General features: G+C 35.1%; 2 protein-coding genes across 3 annotated transcripts; one reads left to right on the forward strand and one right to left on the reverse strand.

Annotated features, from left to right (window-relative positions):
• Positions 1-381: 381 nt before the first annotated feature.
• LOC107746098 (zinc finger protein 330-like) lies at positions 382-6315 on the reverse strand. The gene is made up of 8 exons (XM_016560180.1): positions 6301-6315; positions 6145-6215; positions 5496-5572; positions 2468-2594; positions 1830-1934; positions 1698-1744; positions 1501-1618; positions 382-801 (listed from the first exon to the last, which is right to left on the reverse strand). The coding sequence occupies exons 2-8, from the start codon at positions 6158-6160 to the stop codon at positions 539-541; spliced, it is 753 nt and encodes a 250-aa protein (XP_016415666.1). The 5' UTR covers positions 6161-6215; positions 6301-6315; the 3' UTR covers positions 382-538.
• Positions 6316-6830: 515 nt separating this feature from the next.
• LOC107746087 (RING finger protein 150-like) lies at positions 6831-23202 on the forward strand. Of its 2 annotated transcripts, XR_001640654.1 has the most exons (8): positions 6831-7507; positions 11381-11631; positions 11755-11826; positions 13813-13895; positions 14945-15041; positions 15129-15339; positions 17576-17744; positions 22825-23202. XR_001640654.1 is itself a non-coding variant. In XM_016560164.1 (7 exons), the coding sequence occupies exons 1-7, from the start codon at positions 7054-7056 to the stop codon at positions 17692-17694; spliced, it is 1287 nt and encodes a 428-aa protein (XP_016415650.1). In that variant the 5' UTR covers positions 6831-7053; the 3' UTR covers positions 17695-18621. The 2 variants fall into 2 exon arrangements, 1 of the variants encoding a protein (XP_016415650.1); XM_016560164.1 differs by lacking the exon at positions 22825-23202 and having other exon boundaries at positions 17576-18621.
• The last annotated feature ends 2512 nt before the right edge of the window (positions 23203-25714 follow it).

Raw genomic sequence — 25714 nt, forward strand, 5'->3', positions numbered from 1 at the left:
AAAAAAAAGGTCAGGCACAAAAATACCTGTACAGGCTTTTTCAGCGCTAATTCTTCACTGCTTTAGCAAATCCTAACAGTACTATTTTAATGCCAAAAGTAAACTTAATACTGACACCTATTGAAAAAAATGGCTGCCCACTGCTCCGGGTGTGTGTTCACGATGTGTGCGTGTGTTCACAGCTGTGTGTGGGCACTTTGGATGGGTTAAATGCAGAGCACTAATTACAAGTATGGGTCACCATAAATAACTGCATCTGTGTCCTAAGAGATTAAAAGCTGTGTCTTGTCTGCATTATTGTATCAAAAGAGGCATACAAATCCCATTAAATAAACACAAAACTGACTTTTAAAAACATTTCTTCAGATATATTTGAAATTCAAAAAGGTGACAACGTCAGACATTTATGCACACATTCATATCAATGCAATGCAGAAAACCTTAAGTAAAAGGCCAAATATCTGACACGGTAAAGCTCAGATTCTTAGATGACACCTATGTCTGAATTTCTGAATCCCATCTACGTATTGTGTGTGTTTTATTGGGTCTTTCCACTTGCTTCCAAACTCAGATTTGAGAGCGTGTCCTCCACCTTTGGGTCGTCTTCCTCCTCCTCATCCTCGTCGTCATCATCTTCCTCCTCTTCATAATCATCATCATCAAAGTCATCGTCCTCCTCGATATCCTCCTCATCTTTGTATCCCCCACCAGATTCCAGATTTTTCCAGTAGGAGCTGTATCCAGATGCACCATATCCGTCCTCGTCGCCGCCACTCTGCCGGCCAAATTTGTGTGTTCGGGCTGCAAGAACATCAAACAAAACCATCCGGTTAGTACCAGACATCTAACTGCTACTCAAAACCGGTGTTATTTATACTATACTTTACTATAGTGTATATTGTTGTACTATTATCGTTTTCATGATTTTTAATATTTTAAATGAGATTTTTTAAAATAAATATTTTTATATTTTTATAAATATTTTTATATTTAGATTTTTTTAAATGTTTTTATATACTGAATAAAACATTTTGTTTTCACTTTAATTTTAGTAAGTTTTTGTGACTGTGTTGTGTTGTCATTTTTATTAGTTTGCCCGTTCTCTATACATTTTTTTTATATATATATTATTTTAAGTTTATTTAGTTTGTTATTTTAGTACTTTAAATTAGACTAAATGAAAATGAGAAATGTTGCCTTGGCAACTAGCTGAAATAAAATAAGTTGTATTTATATTTTATTTCAATTAATGTTTATTTCATGTAACAAAAATGTTTTTATGGTTTTAGTTAAAAAAACAGTTATTATTTGTATTGTATATTTAAAAAAATATTTTTAAATGATCATATTGAGAATTATATTATCATGTTTAGCATTTTATTTTGATTAATTGACTATATATTATTTTGATGAATTAACTATATGGAATAAAATGTCTCAATTTAGATATCACAAAATTAAGATTAGACAAAATAGTAGTAGATAGCAGACGGCACTCACTGGACATGCTGAGATCTTTGGTCTCCTGAGTTTCATGTCCACACTTTGGGCACGGAGGAGCCTTGCCTTTCTCCTGCTTGAACACTTTGCTTCGAGCGTGATCGTCACAGAAACAAGCCTACAAAAACAGCATTTCAATCATAGGTTGTCCAAACAATGTATGTATACAAACAAATCAGACTGATGAAAATCCTAACCTTGCATCGGAGACAAGAATGCTGGCCGAGACGATTACAAGATAAACCTGCAATTGGGGCAAAAGTCAATAAAGTTGAATGTCGTAATGAAAAGAAGATTATTCAGAAAAACCATAGACAGACAAGACGTACATTTATAAGTCTCTGCTTCCAGGACCTGACAGCTCGCCTGGTGTTCAAACTGATCATCCTCACACAGGAAGTTGTGGCAAAAAGAGCAGTGGAAAATGCGACCACCTGTAAATTAAACAACAAACAGGATTTGACTGATTTCTCCAACCATATTAAAGCAGAGAACAGCTGATTTAGAGTATGGTAACCAGTGTTGGGGAAAGTTACTTTTAAAAGTGATGCCTTACAATATTGCGTTACTTCATAAAAAAGTAACTAATTGCATTGCTTAGTTACTTTTTATGGAAAGTAATGCATTACATTACTTTTGTGTTACTTTTTGTCGCCTGGGCTGGGCTTGCTTATTTGGTTTTTTAATAACCCCAAAAGTATATTTTGGCAACTGTAAAGGCCCTTTCACACCAAAAGTGAAATTAAAAGGCTGGCTGAAGAAAGTGCCTCTGCACCTCACTTCCGAGTTCTCTCAACACAGGGACAGGAGACGTGTCAGTGAATAAATGGGAAAACAAAGTAACTCAGATATTTTGCATTACTAGTTACTGGAAAAAAAAAAAAAGTAATATGATTACAAAACTCATGTTACTGGTAACTGATGGTGACTGTTTGTGCCATAGTAGACATGAATGCTTGCTCTTTACCATGTTCCCAAACGCTGCGGTCACACTCAATGCAATCTGCGTCAGAAAGAGGGCAGGAGCAGGCATGGGTACTCAAGCACTTCTTCCCATGGCAAACCCAGGCCTCACAGAAGTCACATATGGCCCCCTATAGGATACAAACACTACTGCATTAACAACAGAGCCACGCGTTCACAATCAAAGACTCTTCTGTGTTCAGTCGGAAATTCTTCTGGAAACGGCTGGACTGATCAGACACGCAATTATTTGTTATATTTAACAAATAATCCTTAAAACCCACTCTGTGAGTTCCATGAACCATCCTGAAAGGGCTCAGTTACCCGGGCTACTGTCTGACTGTTTTATTGCTCAAAAGTACGTGGAAAGATGCTATGTGCAATGGAACAGACCCTGTGAAAGACAGACACAGGCCTATAGAATGGACCTTTCCAGACAAACATGCATATTCCAGAACATTGTGTCTACTATTCACCTGAGGAATGTACAACCATGTATCCTAAATAATCATATGCTCTTTTATAGTGTTTTGCCTATATATTAAACCTTGAATGAACGTTTTAGTATTACTTAATTAAAGGGGTCATATGATGTTGCTAAAAAGAACATTCTTTTGTGTATTTGGTGTAATGAAATGTGTTTATGCGGTTTAAGGTTAAAAAAACACATTCTTTTCCATATACTGTACATTATTGTTTCTCCTCTATGCCCCGCCTTTCTGAAACGCTTAGATTTTTACAAAGCTCATTGCTCTGAAAAGCGAGGTGTGCTCTGATTGGCCAGCTATACAGTGTGTTGTTATTGGCCGAATACCTCAAGTGTGTGACGGAAATGTTACGCCCTTACCATATTGTGATTATAATATAAACGAGGCATTTGTTGCATCCAGTGGGGACATAATTACGGATTATAACAAGATCACACATATGCCTTACTTGGTATCTGTGAACTCCAAATTACGTTTCCTATTTGTTCATTTACATGACATTTCGCTAACTCTGTGGCACATTAGTATTATAAGGATCTTGAAGATCCTTCTCTTGAACAGCCAATCCAGTTTCATATGCAAAACACCATGCTAGAAGACAAAGGATCGTAAAATTTCCCTCCAAAGCTACCATTCCTCATTGGCTCTCTCAAATCCTGAGGGTGTGACGTCCTCACACTTTAAAGATCACTGATCAGGCCTTGTTTTTAAGATTCTGAGAAGATGACGATGCTGAGCTAGAAGTCTTCTAAGGATCCCTAAGTTTGTGCCAGGCTAAGTTTGTTTCCATTCACCAAAGATCCTCAGACTTCAGCTGGTTCTCTCTCATCAAGACAGCTCATAACTGAAGTCCCTGATCATGCAGATTTTGGCTTCATGCTCCGAGTAGTATTGCACATTAAGAACGTTATTTCCCATACCCTGGAAATAAACATTTCTTAGAATTAATGAACAGTTAACAGGCTTGTTGATTTTAATTCCATTAGCTGATCCAAGTATTTATAATTAATTATAATAAGTTGATTAATTATTAATATTTGCCTTTTGAGCTAATTTCCTACACTTTCATGTTCTGGCAATTACCGGTAGTTGCAAGAGCTCAAATCACACGCCAGTGTTTTCCGATTCTTCCGAAGCTAATTTAAAGCTCATTTAATTGTGATGCCAAGAGACTTTCTTCCACAATAACAGGAAACAAAAAGCTGGCAGAGAGCTCATATGCCCAAAAAGTTTTATTTTTACTGCATTAGAAACAAAAAGTGAACAAAATATTCTCAGAACTAACTTCACTTTTCTGTGCTACTTCTGCAATGACTCATAATAACGGTAAAAACTTGGATTGTAAACTGTATAATTTGACAACTATCCAACTTTTTCCAAATGAGTCCAAATGAGGCTTAGGGAACTTCCACTCAAACTGACTGAAACAAATCATTTCATGCTACAAATAATCCCTAATCAGTATATTATCTGTCATGCTCTATTTTTATCTGTCAGGAAAATAACATCATGTTTGGAATTGTATTGGTATCACAAAAATATCTGTGACAAAATCTCTGTCCCGTTTCCTGTTTCCTTGTATGTTGCTCTATTAATATGAAAATACTATGATTTTTTTCTGCAAATCCTCAGTTAAATCTCTATCAGATGGCACTTTAAAATAGGGATGCTCCGATCCGCCTTTTTCGCTTCCGATACCGATTCCCGCATCCCTACTTTAAAATGTAGTTTTCTTCCCTTTTTCACTTCCAATCCATGTTAGCTGTTTACTGGAATATTTATAATATTCAATATCAATATTATACATTATAATATTAGAATATAATAATATAAAGCCAGGAAAAAAAACGCATTAATCTGTCAAAATGAGGGAAAGCACTCTGAAATATCAATAAATATTACAGTTAATGGAAGATTTTTGATTAACACAACATACACGTATTTTACATATAATTTTACGTATACAGTGATATTTAACACGACCATAATATTGTTGCCGAAAGACTTTTAGGGTTACTCATGGTCTGTTGATAGTGATTTGTTATTTTTACACTTAAGTTTGGTTTTGTTCGATGGGTGAGGAGTATAATGTCACCTCACCGTACCTAGTTTTTGCAATTGATTATTATTGCATTCTTAGTGCGAACCTTTAAACAGGTTTATTGGCAGTCTCTGACCGTTTACAGTTTATCCCATAATTTCCGCAAAACATCATGGGATGTAGGAAAAAGGTGGATAACTTCAAACTCTCAGCAACTACAGTCAGTACATAACATGTGATGAGAAACACAAATCATGTCCTTCATTATACAGAAGATTTATTTGACTGAATAAACACAGCCTAAAAAAATGTAATATAATTCAAATACGAAAGTCACTTGGACTGGAATTGAATTCTTCTAATTTTGTGCATAAGCCTAGCTTCTCAAAGACAGTTGCTTGGATTTCTGTCCAAAAAAACAACTATTTCTAGTGTAATGGGTATAAAATGTAAGATATTTGAGGACATGTCCTGGCACCATTTATGGAGATGTTTGTACTTACCACCATGCCCATTCCAGTGCTGTGAACACCAGGATGTTTTATGACACAGTCTGAAGCCTTCATACATTTCGTTTTGCCTTTAAATAAAGAAAAATAACAGAATAAATATAACAAACAGAAGACTAAAACGGCTTAATATCCTAAAAATGTACTACTTCTCTTTGTGAAACGTGATTTATCTCTGTCCAGCGTCTCACCGATTATCAGAGTGCTCAAATGTTTTTGTAGGCTATCCTCCTGCCTCTTTGGGAATTTATTTTATGACACACTGGGCACATTCCACAGACAAGCTCACCTCCCTTTGAGTACTTATTATTACTTTCTTATCAGATCATACTTTTTTCCCCTCTAAGGTCCACTTACAATGTCAGTAAGATACGGCCCTCCATGTGTGAAAGCGCTCTGTTCCTGAGCTGCAGATTTGATTGCATTCTTATCATTAGTTATTTGTGCATTTAAGACCGATATGTCATCTTTATCTGCTTTATTGGACAGGCCAAGTTTCAGAACACTGGACCGAGATCTAATGTCAAACTGAGCAATGTGCAAGATATTTTCCAGACTCTAACTGGGGGAAAAAAACGATGAGGGTCAGTTATAATGAGTGTAGAGGGCGTGCTGGGGTTCAGTAGGAGGACGTTCATCTCACCACACTGTGCACACATGGGAAGTTTCTGCACTGAAGAGCAGAAATAGCAGAACGCCCTGTTTTTTTGTCGCCTGGCAACAGAAAAAAATTATATGCAATATTATGGAAAGGTACAAGGTAATGTAACAATTCTGCAAAAATCATAAGTAAAATTACCTTTGACACTTATCACATTCCTAAAAAAAAATAAAAAATATATATATATATATATATATGATATATTAATAGATATCATATATTATATGAGCGACTATGCAACTCCTGTGTGTTGCATAGCAACGTTTTGTTTAATGTAATCCGGGTTTTTTTTATCAATCAATTAATTAATTTAGTTTGTTAGTTATTTCTATATAACGCTCTTTAAAGCGTCACAAATCGTGACGTCAACACAATGTAGATTTTAAACCAGAAGATGAAAATAGCGCAAAAAAGCTTAAAATTAACCAGTTTTCTCCAAAAGTTAAAATGATCGGATGCTAACATTGTCTTCTATGATGTGCAACACAAACACCTCTGCTAAAATCTCAGAAAAAGTAGTCTGGGGTTTCATGACACTTTAAGTTCAATTGCCTAGCATTGTATACGGTGATATTCTTCTTCAACAACTGCATTTTCCCTCTACAGTCTATGTTTAGTAACAAAATATCTGGCAACCTTCTCATCCGACACCGTCACAACAAGCGCAAAAGCTGCTGGGTGACTCGACATGATGGTGGACTGCATTTATAAGCCACTTTTACAGGACGACGGCGATGGACAGGTAGATGTTTTGTCTGACTGCGCTCTATTTGTGTTGTGGGGTTGCCAAGTGATGCCGTATTCAAGGATCATAATCATATACTGAAAAAGAGGCAGGATAAAGACGTTCCCCGGCGTGAAAACAGTTAGTTTGGGATCATTTCTGAAAACATGGCAATGTCCCTAACCCAAGCCTGCCGGAGTCTTGCCCTGTCTACATGGCTGCTGTCGTTTTGCTTTGTGCATTTGCTGTGTCTGGACTTCACAGTGGCAGAGAAGGAGGAATGGTACACTGCCTTTGTCAACATCACTTACCTGGATCCAGTGACATCTGAGATAAAGACAGACAAGAGTGAATGTGGCAGATATGGGGAGCACTCTCCTAAAAGAGATGCCAGGGGCTTTGTGTTTATGCCATCTCTTCTGCAGGACAGACAGGTGTGTGACAGTAACACTAAATTCCCTCTTCCTCATCCCAACATCCCATGGATAGCACTGATAGCCAGAGGAAACTGCACCTACAGGGAGAAGATCAGACATGCTGCTGCTCTCAATGCATCCGCTGTGGTCATTTTCAATGTGGGCTCCAGCAACTCCAATGAGACCATTACTATGCCACATCACGGTAAGATGAGATGCTTTTCTTGTGCATTTGCTCTCCAGACGTCATTGTAAAAGAAATATTGACCGTTAAAGTGCAAGTTGTGCACTGCATTCCAAGTTTATAAACCCACTTTAATTGTAGAATGTATGAAGAGCACTTAAAGGGACAGTTCACCTAAAAATGAAAATTCTGTCATCCTTTGCTCACCCTCAAGTTGTTCTAAACCTGTATGTATTTCTTTCTTCTGCTGAACACAAAAGCAGATATTTTGAAGAATGTGAGTAACCAAACGGTAGCCATTGACTTGAGTCTTATTTTTTTTTATACTATGAAAATCAATGGCTCATGTTTGGTCACCAGCATTCTTTAAAATATCGTCTTTTGTGTTCAACAGAAGAAAGAAATACATACAGGTTTGGAACAACTTTAGAGCAAGTAAATGATGACTGAATTATCATTTTTGGGTGATCTATGAAGAGACTTTTATTGAAGGCCATTTGGGTGAATAAATAATGACCAAATTGCTTTTCGGATGAACTATTCCTTTAATGTATAACAAGGATATCACATCAATGCACCAACATGTGATTATGACCAGTGATGCATATTGTGTGATCTAAGCTTGACCAGTTTGTTTCCACTGAATAGTTAACATCTATCATGCACTGTATCCTGATGTGGAAAAACCTGTTAAACCCTTGAGATTTGCATGGTCTGTTTACATACTTTGCAGAGTATTAAGCCTCTTTTGCATCAATATTTTCATATTGCATCATATTTCACACCAAAATCAAAAAAAAGAATATGTGCTACACTTTACAATAAGGTTCCATTAGGTACTTTATTTATTTATTTGTTTTCATGATTATTATTAATAAAATAATATTGTTGTAATGCAAAAAAATATATATAAAAAAAGTTAACTGTTATGCTAAAAAACAAGGCATATTATTGCACATTAATGACATTCCCAACATCCCACTTTCCTGCACAGACTTTACAAACTTTGACCAGCTCTCCACACTTCTCTCGACTCCACTATATCATACTTATATGATTCATTTATTACAATAAAAGGAATCTTTTGGTCTACACACACATTTTCGGTGATTGTTGTCTTGACTCACTCTGAAGCAGCTAAGAATGATTTTTATTACTTGAGTTGTGACATGATTACTCAGTGTGTTTGCAGTCGCTGCAGGTTTCTTCTTGTTGTGTTTCCTTAGCAATGGATGATTTTCACAAAAACATGCCCAGGTCACACTGCAACCCAAGATCATAAGGAAAGATATTAGGAAACTATACTTTGCATAAAGTTCAAATTTTGGAACTTTTGTCTATTATTATTATTATTATTATTATTATTATTATTATTATTATTATTATTATTATTATTATTATTATTATTATTATTATTATTATTATTATTATTATTATTATTATTATTATTATTATTATTATCATGACAGTTATCAATGCATCAAAGATGTAGATGAGTTTGTTACTTCATCAAACAGATTTGGAGAAATGTAGCATTACATCACTTGCTCACCAATGGTTCCTCTGTAGTGAATGGGTGCCATCAGAATGAGAGTCCAAACATCACAATAATCCACAAGTAGCTGAGACAACTCCAGTCCATCATTGCTTCTGGCTCAAATATGTGATGTTTTTATCAGCTGTTTGGACTCCCATTCTGACGGCACCCATTCACTGCAGAGCATCCATTGGTGAGCAGGTGATGTAATGCTACATTTCTCAAGATCTATTCCCATGAATAAACTCATCTACGTCTTGGACGGCCTGAGGGCGAGTACATTGTCAGTGATTTTGTGGGTGAATTATTCCTTTAAAACATGTTCTCAAAGATCTTGTCTGTGCGTGTTTCAGTTTGGTAACATTAGCAGGTCAGTGGGAGTTGTAAGATTGCTCAAACCAAGTCAACCACAAGAATCTCTCTTGCATTTTGCAGAACTCATGGTCACGACATGCTGTTGTGTCTGATCAAGAGTGTCTGTCTCTTTCACTTCCCCACCATTTTCTGGTCTCTTGACCCTTTGCTTCATGAATTCTTTGTCATTTTTGAGCGTTAGAGACCATTGACTTTATCTGTTCGGCACTGAAAGTGCTGTCAGTGTCATGAGCAACAGTGTCCAGACAGAATATTCTGCATGTAGTTAAACCTGCTGTGTCTTTTTTCCCCCCCAATGTTATTGGGACAGTTCACCCATCAATTTTTTTCTCCTTGTCATGTATCTTAGTCTTATAATCTGTAAGGCACAGTGGTTAAATCCTGTTGTGTTTACTTGTGCTATATAAATAAATGAAATGAAAATGAATGAAATGAAACTGACTACATTCATGCACAGCTTTCACCTCTGACCTGATGCTGTCATGTTGTTATTGATGAAGCTCCATAAAGGTGTTGTGTTTAGCATTAATCACAGGCTCCTGTATCCTGAACTCTGCAGTGCAGTAATTCATCTCTCAAATCCAGTGTTCAGCCAGCTCCTTGTTTGTAAATGGAGAGGGCTGGTACTCGGCACTGGTTAAGTGCATTCTTCATAGTTTTATTATTGCTTTCTTTGCTGACATGTTGGCTGCTTTACAGCTCAGTCCAGCAAGTGCTAATTTTGAGGATCAAATGACTGGCTTTCACAGATGCATGTTTAGAGTCCAGAATGAGTGAAGCCCTGAGCTTAGCTGAGATGTGTGAAGTCTTCCGTTTCAAATGATGCCTCTCTTGAAATGAGCAAAAACACACAAAATAATTTAAATGCAAACTCAATTAAATATCTAACAACAAACAAATTATGTTTCTTAAAACATACAATAATGCTTAAAATTAGGTTTAACTTAAACATTAAATATTATGAAATTTTAGTGCACTTTTACAAATTATTATAAAAAAAAAACTGGCTTGATATGTGTTATAAAATTTATCTAATCTATCTATTTTTTTATTTGTTTGTTCATTTATTCTTAATGTAGGATTTATTAATTAATTTATTGCCTTGTTTTGCTTTGCTTTTTTTGGGGGGGGCTTTTTTCAAGATACATTTTTGTAATATATAAAAAGTCACCTATTTGTACCTGTTTTTGTTAGTTTGTTTCTGTGTCTGTTTTTGAATAAAACCTGCTTAAATCAGTGTTGTTATTGTTAAAACTAAAACTAATTTAAAATAATTTTTGTTAACTGAAATAAAGCTGAAATAAAATATAAATAGTAGACTTAAACTTAAAAAAAAACTGAAATAAAAGAAGTTGAAGTACTAAAATGACAAAAACTAAAACGGAAATAAAAATAATAAGGCTTATTGGAAATATAAAAAAAAGAAGATATACATCAAAGCCTAAAATGAAAATGGAAAATATTAAAATAAATGCTAACTCAAAATATGAATAAATACTACAAAACAAAACAACTAAAACAACACTTGTTTTCATTTTGAAATAATATCACTTGAAAATATCAGATTTTATTCAATATTAAGTATTAGGTAACAAGTAAGATAAAGAAATAGCCTACTCTTAATAACACACAAAAAAGAAAAATTTTCTTTAAGTTTTCCAGTTTCTTCCTTTTCTGTGAAGCAGAATCCACCCAAATGAATTATGTCTTGTTAATGGCATCAGTTTAAAGGAAGGTGTGACCGATCCGTGTGTTTGTTCTCTGTATTTAATTACATCAGGTTTGCAGATCTGTTCGAAGGCTTTTCCAGAGTCTAGAGAAGAGCCTAACTTGTTTTTAACATTGAATGACAGTGCAAAACGCTATGACTCGCTGACTATCGGTGTGTTTTTATGTTGATCAATTAAAAGTGTGAAGTTTGGTGGTGAAGTATGTCATCTGTGTGAATCGTTTGAGATTTTAACCTATTGTCATCGGTTTAGGAACCGGCGATGTGGTGGCTATCATGATTCCCGAGCCCAAAGGTCGTGAGATCATGGCCCTGCTGGAGAAGAACATAACCGTGGCCATGCACATCACCATCGGCACGCGCAACCTACAGAAATATGTCAGCCGCACTTCTGTGGTGTTCGTCTCCATCTCCTTCATCATCCTGATGATCATCTCTCTGGCCTGGCTGGTCTTCTACTACATCCAGCGCTTCCGCTACGCAAACGCACGAGACCGCAACCAGGTGCTGTACAGTCACTCTTTTATTTTACTCAACATGCGTTAAGAAAGCAAAGAGGGTCAAATTTGATTTCATGTTGGTTTAAAATCCGAAATTTCAATGTAGCCTGTTTCATGTCTTTTGCAGAGACGATTGGGCAATGCTGCAAAAAAGGCCATAAGCAAGTTACAAGTACGGACCATCAGGAAGGGTGACAAGGTTTGGATTGTTTTGTGCTTTTTTTTGTTTTGTTTTTTTTGCGGATATCTTGGTAATTGAGTATCGTGAAATGCTTCAAGCACTTCATTCAAAGCAATAATGCTATAATTATAATGAAAATGGGGCAAAAACACATCCTTACAACTTGGCCAGGCAGCTTTTATTATACACTGTCATTCAAGTTTGGAAATAATATACGTTTTTGTTTAATGTTTTTGAAAGAAGTGTCTTCTTCTCACCAAGGCTGCATTTATTTGATCAAAATATGGAAATAATAATATTGTGAAATTATTACAATTTAACATAACTGTTTTCTATTTGAATATATTTGAAAATATAATTTGGCAATGGCAATTTTATTTATATAGCACTATGTACTACAACCAGAGTTGACCAATGTGCTTTACAATAGAATAACTAAAAACAGCAATAACACAATGAAAAATAAAAACGGTAAAACCAAGAAAGAAAAAAGAAAAAAACATCAAAACTTAAAAATAGCCACAGATGAAGCCATTCTAATAAAAATGGGCAGATCATTCCAGAGTCTTGGCGCGATTGTAGAAAAAGCGCGATCACCCCTGCACTTCCGCCTCGTCTTGGGGATAAACAAGAGTCTCTGGTTAGAGGACCGGAGGGATCTGGTTACATTGTGCTCAATCAATAAATCAGAGATATATGATGGAGCCATACCATTTAGTGACTTATAGACAATAAGCAAAATTTTAAAATCTACTCTGTAACGCACAGGCAGCCAGTGTAAAGACTGTAAAACCGGAGTAGTATGATCCCGTTTATGAATCCTGGTCAAAAGTCTAGCTGCTGCATTCTGAACCAGTTGTAATCGGGATAAAGCTGTTTGACTAATCCCAGCATAAAGTGAGTTACAGTAATCTAATCTAGAGGTAATAAAAGCATGAATCGCTTTCTCAAAGTTTTTAAAAGAAAGACAGACAGGAGCCGCAACTGAAAAAAGGATGATTTGACCACAGAATTTATCTGCCTATCAAACTTCAGATGTTCATCAAATACCACACGCAGATTTTTCACATATTGCTTAACACATGAGGATAACCCATGTGTGGATTGGGAGCAGTCAAGGAATTTGAGGGTTTAAAAACAATCATTTCTGTTTTTTCCTCATTGAAATTCGGAAGGTTTAGCGAAAACCATGCCTTTACATCTGTCAAACAGGCCAGGAGAGCATCCAGTCCATCCGAATTCTGTTTTATAGGCAGATAAACTTGTGTATCGTCAGCATAACAATGGAACCAAGTGGAAGCATATATATAAAGAAAAAAGGATGGGAGCCAAAATAGATCCTTGGGGAACCCCACAGGTTAATACAGCATTACTAGAAGTTTTTTTCTGTTTTATTCAGATCAAAGCTGAATTTTCAGCATCATTACTCTAGTCTTCAGTGTCACATGATTCTTCAGAAATCATTCTAATATGCTGATTTGCTTCTCAGAAAACATTTCTGATTATGATCAATGTTGAAAACAGTTGTGCTGCTTCATATTTTTGTGGAAACTGATGTATTTGTCAAATTATTTGTTAAAAAATAGCATTTATTTGAAATTGAAATCTTTTGTAACATTATAAATTTCTTTACCATCACATTTGATCAATTTAATGCATCCTTGCTGAATAAAAGTATTAATTTCTTGCAACAAAAAAAAAATCATACTAACCTAAAATTTTTGAAAGTGTAAAATAGATTTTTTCTGATTCTACATTATTATTGCAAGTGTCACTTTTGAAAATATATAAACATATATATTAAAACCACTCCAAATGTGTGATATCTGTAGTCTGATTTGTGGCCTTCAACACCCGTCTGTGATTCATTGTCCTTATGTGTGTTTTATGACTGTATGTTCCTGTCTGCTGCTTTAGCTCTAATGGAGATCTCATGGAAGTGTACACATACAGTCGCCCATGTGTGGTTACTCACAACATTGTTTATCGACCTGCTGTTTCTAGGAAACCGAGTCGGACTTTGATAACTGCGCAGTGTGCATCGAAGACTACAAACCCAATGATGTTGTCAGGATACTGCCGTGTTGGTAAGATTTGAGACAAACATTACAAGACATCAGCTCAGAGAAATAAAAGGCTTAAAACTGTAAATAATACATCAGGCTTAGTGTGCCATATTGAAGTTCAGCCCAAAACTATTGAACTAAATGAGCTCTTCCTCTAAAGCTAATTTTTAATCTGTGAAAGTGAAACTTTAAATAGTTTTTCCCAATAGTGCAGCATCAATATGAACTTTACCATGCCAAAGGCCTCCTTCATTAAGCATTGCTTACAATATGTCTACGCTGGAAGAAAATAGATCTCTTCAGTTATAATCAATAAAAATGCTGAATCTGGAAGTACATGTGGCATCAACAGATGCCACATTTCTATTATTGAAATGTTGCACATCTACTTCAGACACCTGCATCTGTCTTTAATTTAATCAATTTATTTACAAAAAAACATATATTTAAATCATTTTTGACCATTACACCAGAGCCGGCTCATGATTTTTCTGGTGTCTGGCTTACTAATTTAAATAATGTTTCATTTCTATGTGTATAGTTTCATTTCACCGTTTTATTACACTACTGTGAATTCAATTAATGCTTCACTTAATGTTTAATAATTAAATTATTAATAATTAGTTTGTTACTTTTTTAATAATAATAATAACAATAATTAATTAAAGTCTACTTAATAATAATAATAATAATAATAATTAGTAGTATTAGTATTAAGTAGTCTTTAATTATTAATTTTTGTTATTCATTATTAGATTTTCTTGTTGTCTGTGATTTAGTTAGTGAGTCAAAAATTAAAAATCAGTTCTGCGTATCAGATGGTTTGTAGACATCTAAACTCTTAAAAAAATACTGGTTGATCTGTTGTCCAACCAATAATGTATAATTTTATTGTATTTTATTTATACATTTATTTATTTGCTAAAATAGCCAATACAAAGTCCATATTAATCTGGTTAAAATGACACATTGAATGTACAAATGCATTAAAATGTTTAGACACAGTGTTAGCCAGGTGTTTTTGTGTAAAATATGTCTTGACTGTTTAATGATCACTGTGTTGTTGCCAGTCATGTCTTCCATAAGAACTGTGTGGACCCTTGGCTACAGGACCACAGAACCTGTCCTATGTGCAAAATGAACATCCTTAAGGCGCTGGGCATCCCGGTAAGAACAGAAGCTACTGGATCCACGAGCCTTGCTTGTGACCTTGTGTTTTGCTCTTAATACCTCTGTAATTTGCCATTCAAACAGCCCAATACAGACTGTTCTGATGACATCCCTCCTGATTATGAGATGTCCGTCAGCGGGCCGCCCACCAACCCTGTGACAGGGGCTAGTGAGGTCTCAGTGGGCGAGAGCTTGGTGGTCCTGGACCCAGCTGTCAGAGCAATAAGCCTGTCACACATTTACCACGAGATGGACGCCTTCCCGCAGGTTGGAGAGAGCCACCACATCGCCAGCAGTGAGTATGGATGAACCATTACACAAGGCCATCACAACTTATTGTGATCTTGACATAAACGGTTTTTTTTTTTAAGTTTTGCTTTTCTCAAGGTATTTTAAAAAATACTAAAGAAAATGAACAGTAATGTATAACATCTAAATCATTTATTAATATTAAATAATTGGTGTCAGTAAGATTTTTTATTAGTTTTTAAAAGATGTCTCTTATGCTCACCAAGGCTGCATTTATTTGATTAATATTTAGCATTAATATTGTGAAATATTTTTCCAATTTCAAATAACTGTTTTCTATGTGTAATATATGTTAAACCGTAATTTATTCCTATGATCAAAGCTGAATTTTCAGCATCATTACTCCAGTCTTCAGTGTCACATGATCTTCAGAAATCATTCTAATATGCTGATTTGATGCTCAAGAAACATTTCTGATTATTATCAATGCTGCTTCGTAATTTTGTGGAAACATGATACATCCCTGTATAAAATGAAACTCAAAAGAGGAGTCTATAAAAATTGAATAAATATCCTAACAAAGAAATTTTTCCAAGCAATGCAAGTATCTGTATAAGAAATGCTTATATACAAATATAAAAGGAATTGTAGTTCTAATGTGAAATTCCTATCTCCCACATGGACCTACACGTCTCTTGGAAGTGGATTTGATTATTTTAGTCTGTTTTAGTGGTTTTTTCGTGTGATCTACTTTCAGCTCTCATATATTTAGGTCATTTTTTTGGTACCGGCAGCAAATAAAAGCACAGCCTGTCCTGGTTCTCCATCGCAGCTCTACTCTGATCCTGTGCGGCTTCTGTAGCCCGTATCAGGCCTTTTGTCAGCTTATGAGACTAGATTAGTTGCTTTGGTCTGCTGCCACGCACTGTAAATAAGCCTGTCAAGCTCCAGACAGAACAAAAACACCATAAAACCATATCGTGTGTCTCGTGTAGAATCTTCCAGGCCATTTTTTCCTCAACCGAAGCTCTGAAATCTAAAATATCTGAAAAAGGGTCGTTGCGACTGTTTATCTCACACACACAAAAAAAAAGGCAATTTTGAGTTTATATCTTTCAATTCAGACTTTTTTTTTCAAAATTGCAATTTTATGACTTGCAATTCTGAGTTTAAAGGGGTCATATGATGCTTTTTTAAAGATCATTATTTTGTGTATTTGGTGCAACAGAATATGTTGACATGCTTTAATGTTCAAAAAACACATTATTTCTCTCCCTGACATGGCTGCTTCAACACTAACTGCGGTTACTGAAACCACGCCTTCTTTCTTTGCGTGCACATTTGGGCGGCATTACTTGAAATCGCATCATATGACCCCTTTAAATTTCGCAATTCTGACATTTTTCTCAAAAGTTTGAGTTTTTATTTTGCAGTTCTGACTTTCTACTCAAAATTGTGTTAATTTCTTGCAATTCTGGGTTTTTATATCTCGCAATTCTTACTTTTTCCTCAAAATTGAGAGAGCATATCTCAATTGAGTTTATATCTTGCAAATCTGACTTTTTTTCTCTCTTTCAAGTTTATATCTCACAATTCTGAGGCTTTGTTTACACCACAAAGATGTGGTCAAAAACAGAAACGTTTTTCACTTGCGTTTTTAAAAAGTTTCACGTATACACTACAACGTTTTCAAAACGATTCGCGTTTACACGTATCCGCGAAAACGGCCAAAAACGCTGTATTACGTATGCCAGGCCAGTAGTTGGCGCTGTCACCTTGTTAGTAAACAGTACCTGTAGGGAAGTGACGATTATATGATGTATATGATGCATCTCCGCTGTTGGTTGTAATATTGGTGAAGTAAATCCACACTTTGCTGAAGAAGCGTTAGCAAACTCTTGAGCAGCAACAACAGTACCATATACTCCGCCATTGTTGTGTATGTTTGTTCGCGCTTGCCTTTAAAATCGACACGTAGTGTGCATGTCTACATACCTAACACGTACTACGCACACGGCATGACGTCACCGTTTTCAAAGATTCCCGTTTTGGGTGTTTACACAGAAACGATAACGGTGCCGTTTTCAAAAATATGCGTTCTCAGAATTGCTCATTTATTTCTCACAATTTCAAGTTTTTCGTAATTGTAATGTTTTTTTGTTGTTTTTTTAATCTGTGGCAGAAACAAGCTTCCATAGAAATCTTATTAACGTTTTTATTCCGACGCAAAAACAACACCTCTCACCAGGTTTGGTGCTAAAACAGCTTTTTTGTTGTTTCAGGTGAGCACCAGCCCTCCATGAGTGCAGATTCAGACACCTCACTCATCATGCCAGTGGAGCTCGTCCTGTCCGACGTTGAACTGCAGTCCAATCCAGAACAGGACGAGGTGAAGTCCTGAAGTGCCATAAACAGAGCAGGAATGAAAGAACACGTGCAATAGCAGCACAGGTGTGCAACCTCCTTTTTTGACCTCATGGTCTCCATCACTGCAAAAATAGCTTGCTTGTCCTCTTCCTCTGGCTGTATTGCACCCAATGTCTTCTGTCCCGAGTTTGTGTTACCAGACTGGAAAATCCATATGGTCCTGCGAAGGATGTTTACGCTTTTATTTTGGAAAATTTTGACTGTTTCAACTTCCCTATGGGATCACTGCCAGTATACACCAGGATATTCCAAAATGAATATACGTAATGCTTCGATGAATGCGCCGTACATTTGCTTTGAGTGTCTAAAGCGGTTTGCGTGTGCTGTAACCAGCAGTTCATATGGTCCAGTGTCAGATGCTCCTTGTGAAGTATCACCAGTTCTTATCGTATGCAGGACGCTATTCTTGCATCTTCAGATATGTGATGTGTCAAGTCACGGCACAGTGAACCCAGAAGCCCAGCTCAGCTCTGTGTTTCAGCAGCCGTATCCAGTGACAGTGTGTCACGGCAGTGTTTGTGAATCATAATGCCACGAAAGCAGATACTTTCCACTCATTTTGTCTTGACTAAGCGCTGTCATCTATTCCGCTAGGCCACATGCACACTGCTAAATACAGTCTCACTCTGGTTTGTTATTTATGAGAGTGACAATTGCGTTCAGATTCAACCAAATTCAAAGCTGCGTGCATGTCATGTTCCAATTAACTTGGAAATGTATTCATTGCAATTTGGAATGTCAATGTCAGGCCCATTCACAACCAAAATGATAACTATTAGTGATGCACCAAAATGAGTTTTTTACAGAAAGCCTGAAGCAAAAAATTAGGGTTTTATTTAGTCAAAAACTGAAAACTGAAAGTTTATTTAATAATCCATTATTTAATCACATTTAATTGATATTCAACACTCAAATAAAAGCTGAATCATATATAAACATTTAAATTGCACATAAGGCATTTTTATATACATTTTTGATTGTGTAATTAAGTTTCGATTGCAATTCGTTGTCAAAATATAAACATCAAAAAAGTATAACATTAAGTAAAAATATATGAATAGTAATTTTATGAGAATAGCACAATATCATCCTTGGAATCACTTTCAGAATGATATTTTCCTATTTTTTGTATATATAAATATTTCTGGTTTCATAACGATAGAACATTGACAGCCAGTCAGATTCCACCTGACTTAATATCGCAAGCAAAATAAGGTGAATAGTATGAATTTGTCAAAATATAATATAGAGCACACTGCATGCTCTCAACCGCAGTGATGATTATAATATCAAATGCAATTTTATTTAAAAACATCTATTTATTAATTAATTAATTATTTGATTGGACCCCATACTAGAATGGACAGCAACTGATTCCAGGGACTTGGATTGTCAATGTTGGTGAAGTTTAAGATATTTTACACAACACTGAATCAAAAATGCTAAATCAAGGGTGCCCAAGCTCGGTCCTGGAGGGCCGGTGTCCTGCAGAGTTTAGCTCCAACGGAGCTAAACTCTGCAGGACACCGGCCCTCCAGGACCGAGTTTGGGCACCCCTGTGCTAAATAAACATGTTTATTTCTGAGATTACGGGTGCCACTCTCTGTCATTTGACAGAAATGTAGTATTGTAATCTTTTTCACATGCTATTTTTATGAAACTCTTGTCAGTATGAAGTGAATGCTTTATGGTTTGCAGTGAACTAGTGTTCCATTATGAGTCAAGCATCATGATTCATACACGTGATTCACTCCCACAAATAACAGCAAATAACAGTCACTTCCTCTACCCTGCCGTGTGCATGTGGCCATTTTTCATTTTCTCTGGCATTGACGTGCCGAGTTAAACTCTTCAGAGGCAGTTTTTATTTCTAAAAGGTTTAAAGAGGAATTGTTGGGTTGGATGTAAATGTAAAGAACAGTAGAACGTTAGAAAATAAACCAAATTTGATAAACCTAAATTTACAGTGGCGTATAGGATTTCTACAGTATATCCCTGGACATGATCGCTTTACCCCTTTGCTAAAAGTGAAGTGAGACAGATATGCAATCTGAGCAGCTGAATTGATCTGATGAGCTCAACCAGCGGTGCAGACGCTACCAGTTTGTCCAAACAATGGTGGACGACCGAAAAATGGCTGAAAATTGTTCTTTGTTTTTGCTATTCTGTTTGGTTGCTGCAGAAATTGCACACGTAACTTTTACAGGACAGTAGTAAAAGCACTTTGCTCAGATTTGACTAACAGGCCTGTTTTAAATGGCTGTTTGCTTTTTATCGTGCACAATGGGAAAGTGAAAGACTATTGAATGGTTATTTTGATATCAAAGGGTTTATTTTTCTAAAAAAAGACAAAAACAACAAAGGATACATATATTATGAAGATAAACACCACCCCTTTTACATATTTATGTTTTATTAAATAATTCAGCTTTCCAGAATATAGATGTTATGATCATTTATAGCGTTTTGTTGTTGAATACAGACTTACAGTGTGTTGGTGTATCTGCCAACTTTAAATATGTCTTATTATTTTAATTATATTCATATGAATTATTAGTCATTTAATTAGGTATTTTGTTTTAATGTTTAAATCTTTTTTTCTCAGTGAGACGTTGTATCGAAATACACTTCCCCAGTTAAACGCGCTCATACCCAGAATGCACTGCTGCAGTGGGACGAGCTGATGAATGTTCGGTATACCAAAGCTTTAGTGTTTCATTTCCACACACTTTTGGATATGTGTGCATATGTTTGTTATGTTAGGACAGGTCGATGTCGCATGGCCTGTGCACTTGTATTGAATGGTCTTGCTGTGGAGGACAGCGCTGGGGTCTGTGATCCTCATATTCATATTCAGTAATATTTAACAAAAAGGCTTGTGCAGTGTTATTTGCATCTGTCAGCCAAAAAGCACACGAGATTTCCCTGAGATCTGCCGATTTTAGGATAGCTTTAATGAAACTGATGTTTAGAGGAATTTTATAAGATTAGATGATTAAGCACTTTTAATTTGGTGCTTACTTAGTCATTGTAACAGACATTTCTTTCAGCACAAACAGTATGACAGTGGGCTGGATTCACGAGTTTTCTTAAGAAAAAAGTCACAAAAATTCTAAGATCAATTCTTAATTTCTAAGATAAATTCTAACAAGTTTGTAAGAATGTTAAAAAATCAGCAATTCTTGAAAAAAATGGACATTCTACGAAGTTCATAAGATAAAAAATGTGCAATTCTAAAAACATTTTTGAAAATTAAAATGATAAATTCTTAGGTTGTTAGAATGTTGAAAATGTGCAATTCTTGAAAAAAACGATCAAAATTCAAATGATAAATTCGAAGAAGTTCGTAAGTATGTTAAAAAAATTTGCAATTATTTAAAAGTAATATAAAAATTCTTAAGATAAATTCTAAGTTCGTAAGAATGTTGAAAAAAGTACAATTCTTGAAATGTTACGTTGACATCTTTTTTACAGACGTTGTTCTTATCTGAAAAAGCATGTAATGTACAATATTGTCGTTGCTACTGGCTTGACTGGAGTTCAGCACTCGACCTTTTATTTTTAAGAAGTTAGTTACGATCATTTTTAACTTTAACTTTTATAAGTTTAACATTTCAGCTTTTTTTTATTCTTCTTAAGTTTTGTCCAAAGAAAAAAAGTTAAGAAAAAAGACTTCTTTTTTTTTCTTAAGTTAAAAAAATGTCAGTTAAGAAGAATTGTATTCTTACGAATGTTTTGTGAATTTGGCCCAAAATGTTGTTTTTTCTTCTTCTTTCTTTGTTTCATTGTGTTGTCTGTCTGGACTGTCTAGGAATAATTTTGTGAGTCCATTAAACTCGTCAAATCATGCGTTTGTTTTTCATTTTTTCTCCTTGGGAAATTCATTTTCAGTATTTCCGTGCTGTGCCTTTAAGACGATGTAAACGCCATCTTCATATATATATAATCATGAGCATTTGGATACATTTGGACAGATTCATAAAACAGCTAATGCTGAAATGTAAATGTAATGTGAAAATCATGTTCAAAAAGTGCTGAGCTCTAAAATTTACAGTATGTTTCATATCACCAAGATGATATTCCTTCTATGACCCTTTTAAAGGAACCTGTGTGTGTGTGTGTGTGCGCGCGCTGTTGTAGACAGTATAGAGTGTTTGTTTGACTTCTGTTTCTCGTTAAATAAATCAATGTTTTTGCCATGATAGCACATTCTGTATATGCATATCAGTTTTCTTGTGAAATGATTCAGTGCTATCCAGGCTGCTGTGTGTGATCTGCACAGACACATGATGTCATTAGCATTGCTTGATAACCTTCCCAAATTTGCTCCAAATATCTTTCTTGTTTTGCCATGAATGTGGTTTTTGCAGTAAATCGATTTGCTGTTATCAGTGCAATAAAAGTATAATTGTGATAAATAATCAGTTGCCCCTCACCTAAATAACTTCAAACTAGATTTCATGTTTAATGCTGGCCACAGCTCTCTGTACTTTTTCATGCAAGCCTGGCTTCCGTCTCGGTTCACCTATTGCACAATTTCTCGATATTTTACCACTTCCATATTTGACAAGTTTTAAGAATTGTATTCTTACTTCTTGTTTGTGGCCAGTTAAACATGTTCATGAAAGCACTTTGTCTCTTTTGTGAGAGTGTATGATCAGAACGTTTAAAGATGAAGTGTGTCATTTGTCTCAATGTATGAGTTTGTTTGGCTGATGAGGGGCATACAGGGAGATGGTTTGAAAGCATTATTTTTGCACTTCTGTTTAATGCTGCTTGTGAGCCAGAAATGCCCAGCTTCACCTTTAACCTCTCTGACCTCTATGTCGGGGCTATGGTCAATCAGATATGGCACATGATGTACTGTATAAGTCGTCCTTTAGTGGGATCCACACTTTTAGTAACTGTCAGTCAGGGATTTGTAGTCAAGTGGTTGTATATCTCATTTAGATGTATATATTAAAAGAAGCTGAATATGGCTTATGTAAAATTATGTAAATTATGTAAAATTGTGGCACTTGTGGCACAGAAATGTCACGTCTCACCTTTAATGACTAAACGGTTGCATAACTGTCATTTGTCTTCCTCTAATGCTTTTCATCAGCGCAAAAAACGCCGTTGTTTCCAAGCAACAGTGAACATAAAGATGACAGACTGGACTCTTAAACACGCCGTATGGATCTATCTTCATGTGTGTCAGTCAGCTGACATCTGCTGCGGGAAACCATTAAACACAACAACAAAGCTGTGTCAACAGAACAACCGCCGCTCAAAGATGTTTCCATCATAACCACGGATGAAAGGTGAAGATGATAAAAGAGACCTGGGTATGAATGCTGTCTGTCTTCATGCTACTTTTGACAATAAAGCACAAACACATCTTAACATTTCAATATGTGCAGAAAGCACATACTTTGTGCTCAAAATGAGCCTAAAATGCGAAATAATAAGCCTGATAGGGATAGAAATTATTCATTTCCGAAAGCACAAACAAAGTTGTAATTATAGTATATTCTCAGTTTGTGAAAATTAACATAGCAATTACAATTAGAAAATGTTAAAAAATATTTAATTTTATATATATATATATTTAATAAATATATTTATAATATGTAAAAAATATGAATTTATTTTTTTGTTTTTTCAAATTTAAATATAAAATAATTAAATATTTTATATTTTAAAAAAATATGAATTTATTTTTTTGTTTTTTCAAATTTAAATATAAAATAATTAAATATTTTATATTTTAAAAAAATATGAATTTATTTAATTAATATTAATTTATTTATTATGATTTATTTAATATTGATTTTGTTATATGATGATATATTATTGTTTTGATTTGTTTGCTATTTGCAATGGTTATTGTTTACTATTTGTCATAGTGTGATTTTTGGGAATTGTATGTCAGTTATGGTTGACCTGCACACATCATAATAATTATAAATGTTTTATTAATTCTTCTTCTTATTTATTTATTTTATTATTTTTAATTTAAATTTTTTTTAATATATTTTTTTATTAAATTAATGTCTTCCTGTGACTGCGAAGCTGAATTTTCAGCAGCCATTTACTCCAGTCCTAAGGGTCACATGATCTTTACAGAAATCATTCTAATATGCTGGTACTAAAAACATATTTCTTATTATTATCAATGTTGAAAACAGTTGTGCTGCTAAATGTTTTTCTGGAAATTGTACCACAATTTCTTTTTCAGGATTCTTTGACAATACTAAAAAAGGAAGAAAAAAGCATTTATTTAAAATAGAAATCTTTTGCATTATAAATGTCTTTACTAGAAAAAAAAAAAAGATTTAATTGATATTTTTGACCTGAACTAAATCTGGTCACCTTATTTTAGTTGCCACTTCAAATATTTGTCCTAAAAAATTTGTCCAGACATTAACCTGGCTCTAAAAGTCACTTTGAACCCCCTTAGTGTTTTATCGTACCCTCGGCTTTTTAGACATCAAATTGAATGTCATCCAGGATGTGCCTCACCCTCCTTCAGGGAAAACAGATACAATACTGTTTTCAGCCATGGCGCAACTGTTTGGGTGGATACAGGAGCGTTTCCTAATCTCAGAAGGCATTGGTATCAAAGGCTGTTCATGTTGGGAGTCTTTTCTGCTCTTCAAACACAACCTCTGCTTTATAGGTTCAACTACGAGTAGCCTTTCCGTTTGTTGGATCTGGGCTTTGCACAGGTCCTTCTAACCCAAAAGCGTGGCCTGGATTTCCAACCTGTTCCTTTTTATAGACCTACAGCCACCCAGCTTACGCTCTCACTCAAACGGATGGTTATTCGGTATTTTGGATGTTCCCTGCATTGTGCAAACCAGATTTCCCGTTTAATTAAACATCAGTTGGCAGCTAGAAATGCAGATGTCCTGCCAATTTTGGATCGTGTACTTTTTATCATTTTGTGTTGGATGTCAGTATCTCATCTCAACGTGCCCCTGCCGGTTCTCTGTTATCAGGATATCCAGCGTTGTCTTACTGGCTACAATCCACATGATTGAGGAAGACTCGTGGTGTAGTTTCGACGTGGTTTTGTCTCCTCAGTATCTCCCATGCATACTGATTTTTTACTATGTTTCCAAGTGATTTTATTACCCTGATCGACTGGCATTAAAAGGATAGTCAACCTAAAAATGAAAATTGAGTCATCATTCAGTCTCCCTCGAGTTGTTTCAAACCTGAGTTTCTTTCCTTTGTGGAGCAAAAAAGAAGATATTTTGAAGAATGCGGTTAACCAGACATTTAATAGTCCCCATTGACTTCCATTATATGAAAATAAAATACTATGAAAGTCAATGGGGACCAGAAACTGTTTGATTACCCACATTCTTCAAAATATCTTCTTTTGTGGTCAGCAGAAGAGTGAAATTTAATTAATTTTATTTTGTCCTTTGTCCTTACGTGTCCTGTTGAAAAAACCATCATATGCTGGTTAGGTATGTTTTGAAGCTGGGATGCTGGTCCTTTGCTGGTTTATGCTGGTCATGTGCTGGTCTTAAACTGGTCCAACTAGCTTAAGACCAGCACATGACCAGCATAAACCAGCAAAGGACCAGCACTGAAAATAAAAAAATAAATTATATAAATAAAAGCTAATAAAAATATAAATACATCCTAAAATAGTATATAAAACTACATAAACTAGAATTTAAATGAAAACTGAAAATATAAAATAGAAATTAATAAAAGCTAATTAGAAATATCAATCTATCAAACTAAAATAGTATATAAATAATACAAAAATAACACAGATGTGTATGTGGGTCAAAGACGAAAAAGGGTTTAAGCATAAAAACAATAAGTGTAATACTGCTTTAAATTGTTGTTGTTTTTCCCAAAAAAAAAAATTCTGTTTAATTTAATTGCAATTTTGCTTTTGTTTTTCGAGCAAAAAATAAATATCATACATTTTTCCCTGATTTACAGAAGAGACCCACTAAAATGTCATTCAGTGTAACAATCCTGTCAGG

This window comes from Sinocyclocheilus rhinocerous, unplaced genomic scaffold (assembly GCF_001515625.1).
Source record: "Sinocyclocheilus rhinocerous isolate Xijiao unplaced genomic scaffold, SAMN03320098_v1.1 scaffold107, whole genome shotgun sequence".
In the NCBI taxonomy this organism is placed as follows: Eukaryota; Metazoa; Chordata; class Actinopteri; order Cypriniformes; family Cyprinidae; genus Sinocyclocheilus; species Sinocyclocheilus rhinocerous.

Bases quoted from the DNA above. Each gene is read 5' to 3' on its own strand.
- LOC107746098 (XM_016560180.1), bottom strand. The intron at 1,935-2,467 runs GTAAAGAGCAAG...TTTAATTTACAG, and splicing joins CCGCAGCGTTTGGGAACATG to GTGGTCGCATTTTCCACTGC. The intron at 1,745-1,829 runs GTACGTCTTGTC...CCCCAATTGCAG, and splicing joins GGAAGCAGAGACTTATAAAT to GTTTATCTTGTAATCGTCTC.
- LOC107746087 (XM_016560164.1), top strand. From the start codon at position 7,054: ATGGCAATGTCCCTAACCCAAGCCTGCCGGAGTCTTGCCCTGTCTACA. The intron at 7,508-11,380 runs GTAAGATGAGAT...TCATCGGTTTAG, and splicing joins CATTACTATGCCACATCACG to GAACCGGCGATGTGGTGGCT. The intron at 15,340-17,575 runs GTGAGTATGGAT...TTGTTGTTTCAG, and splicing joins GAGCCACCACATCGCCAGCA to GTGAGCACCAGCCCTCCATG.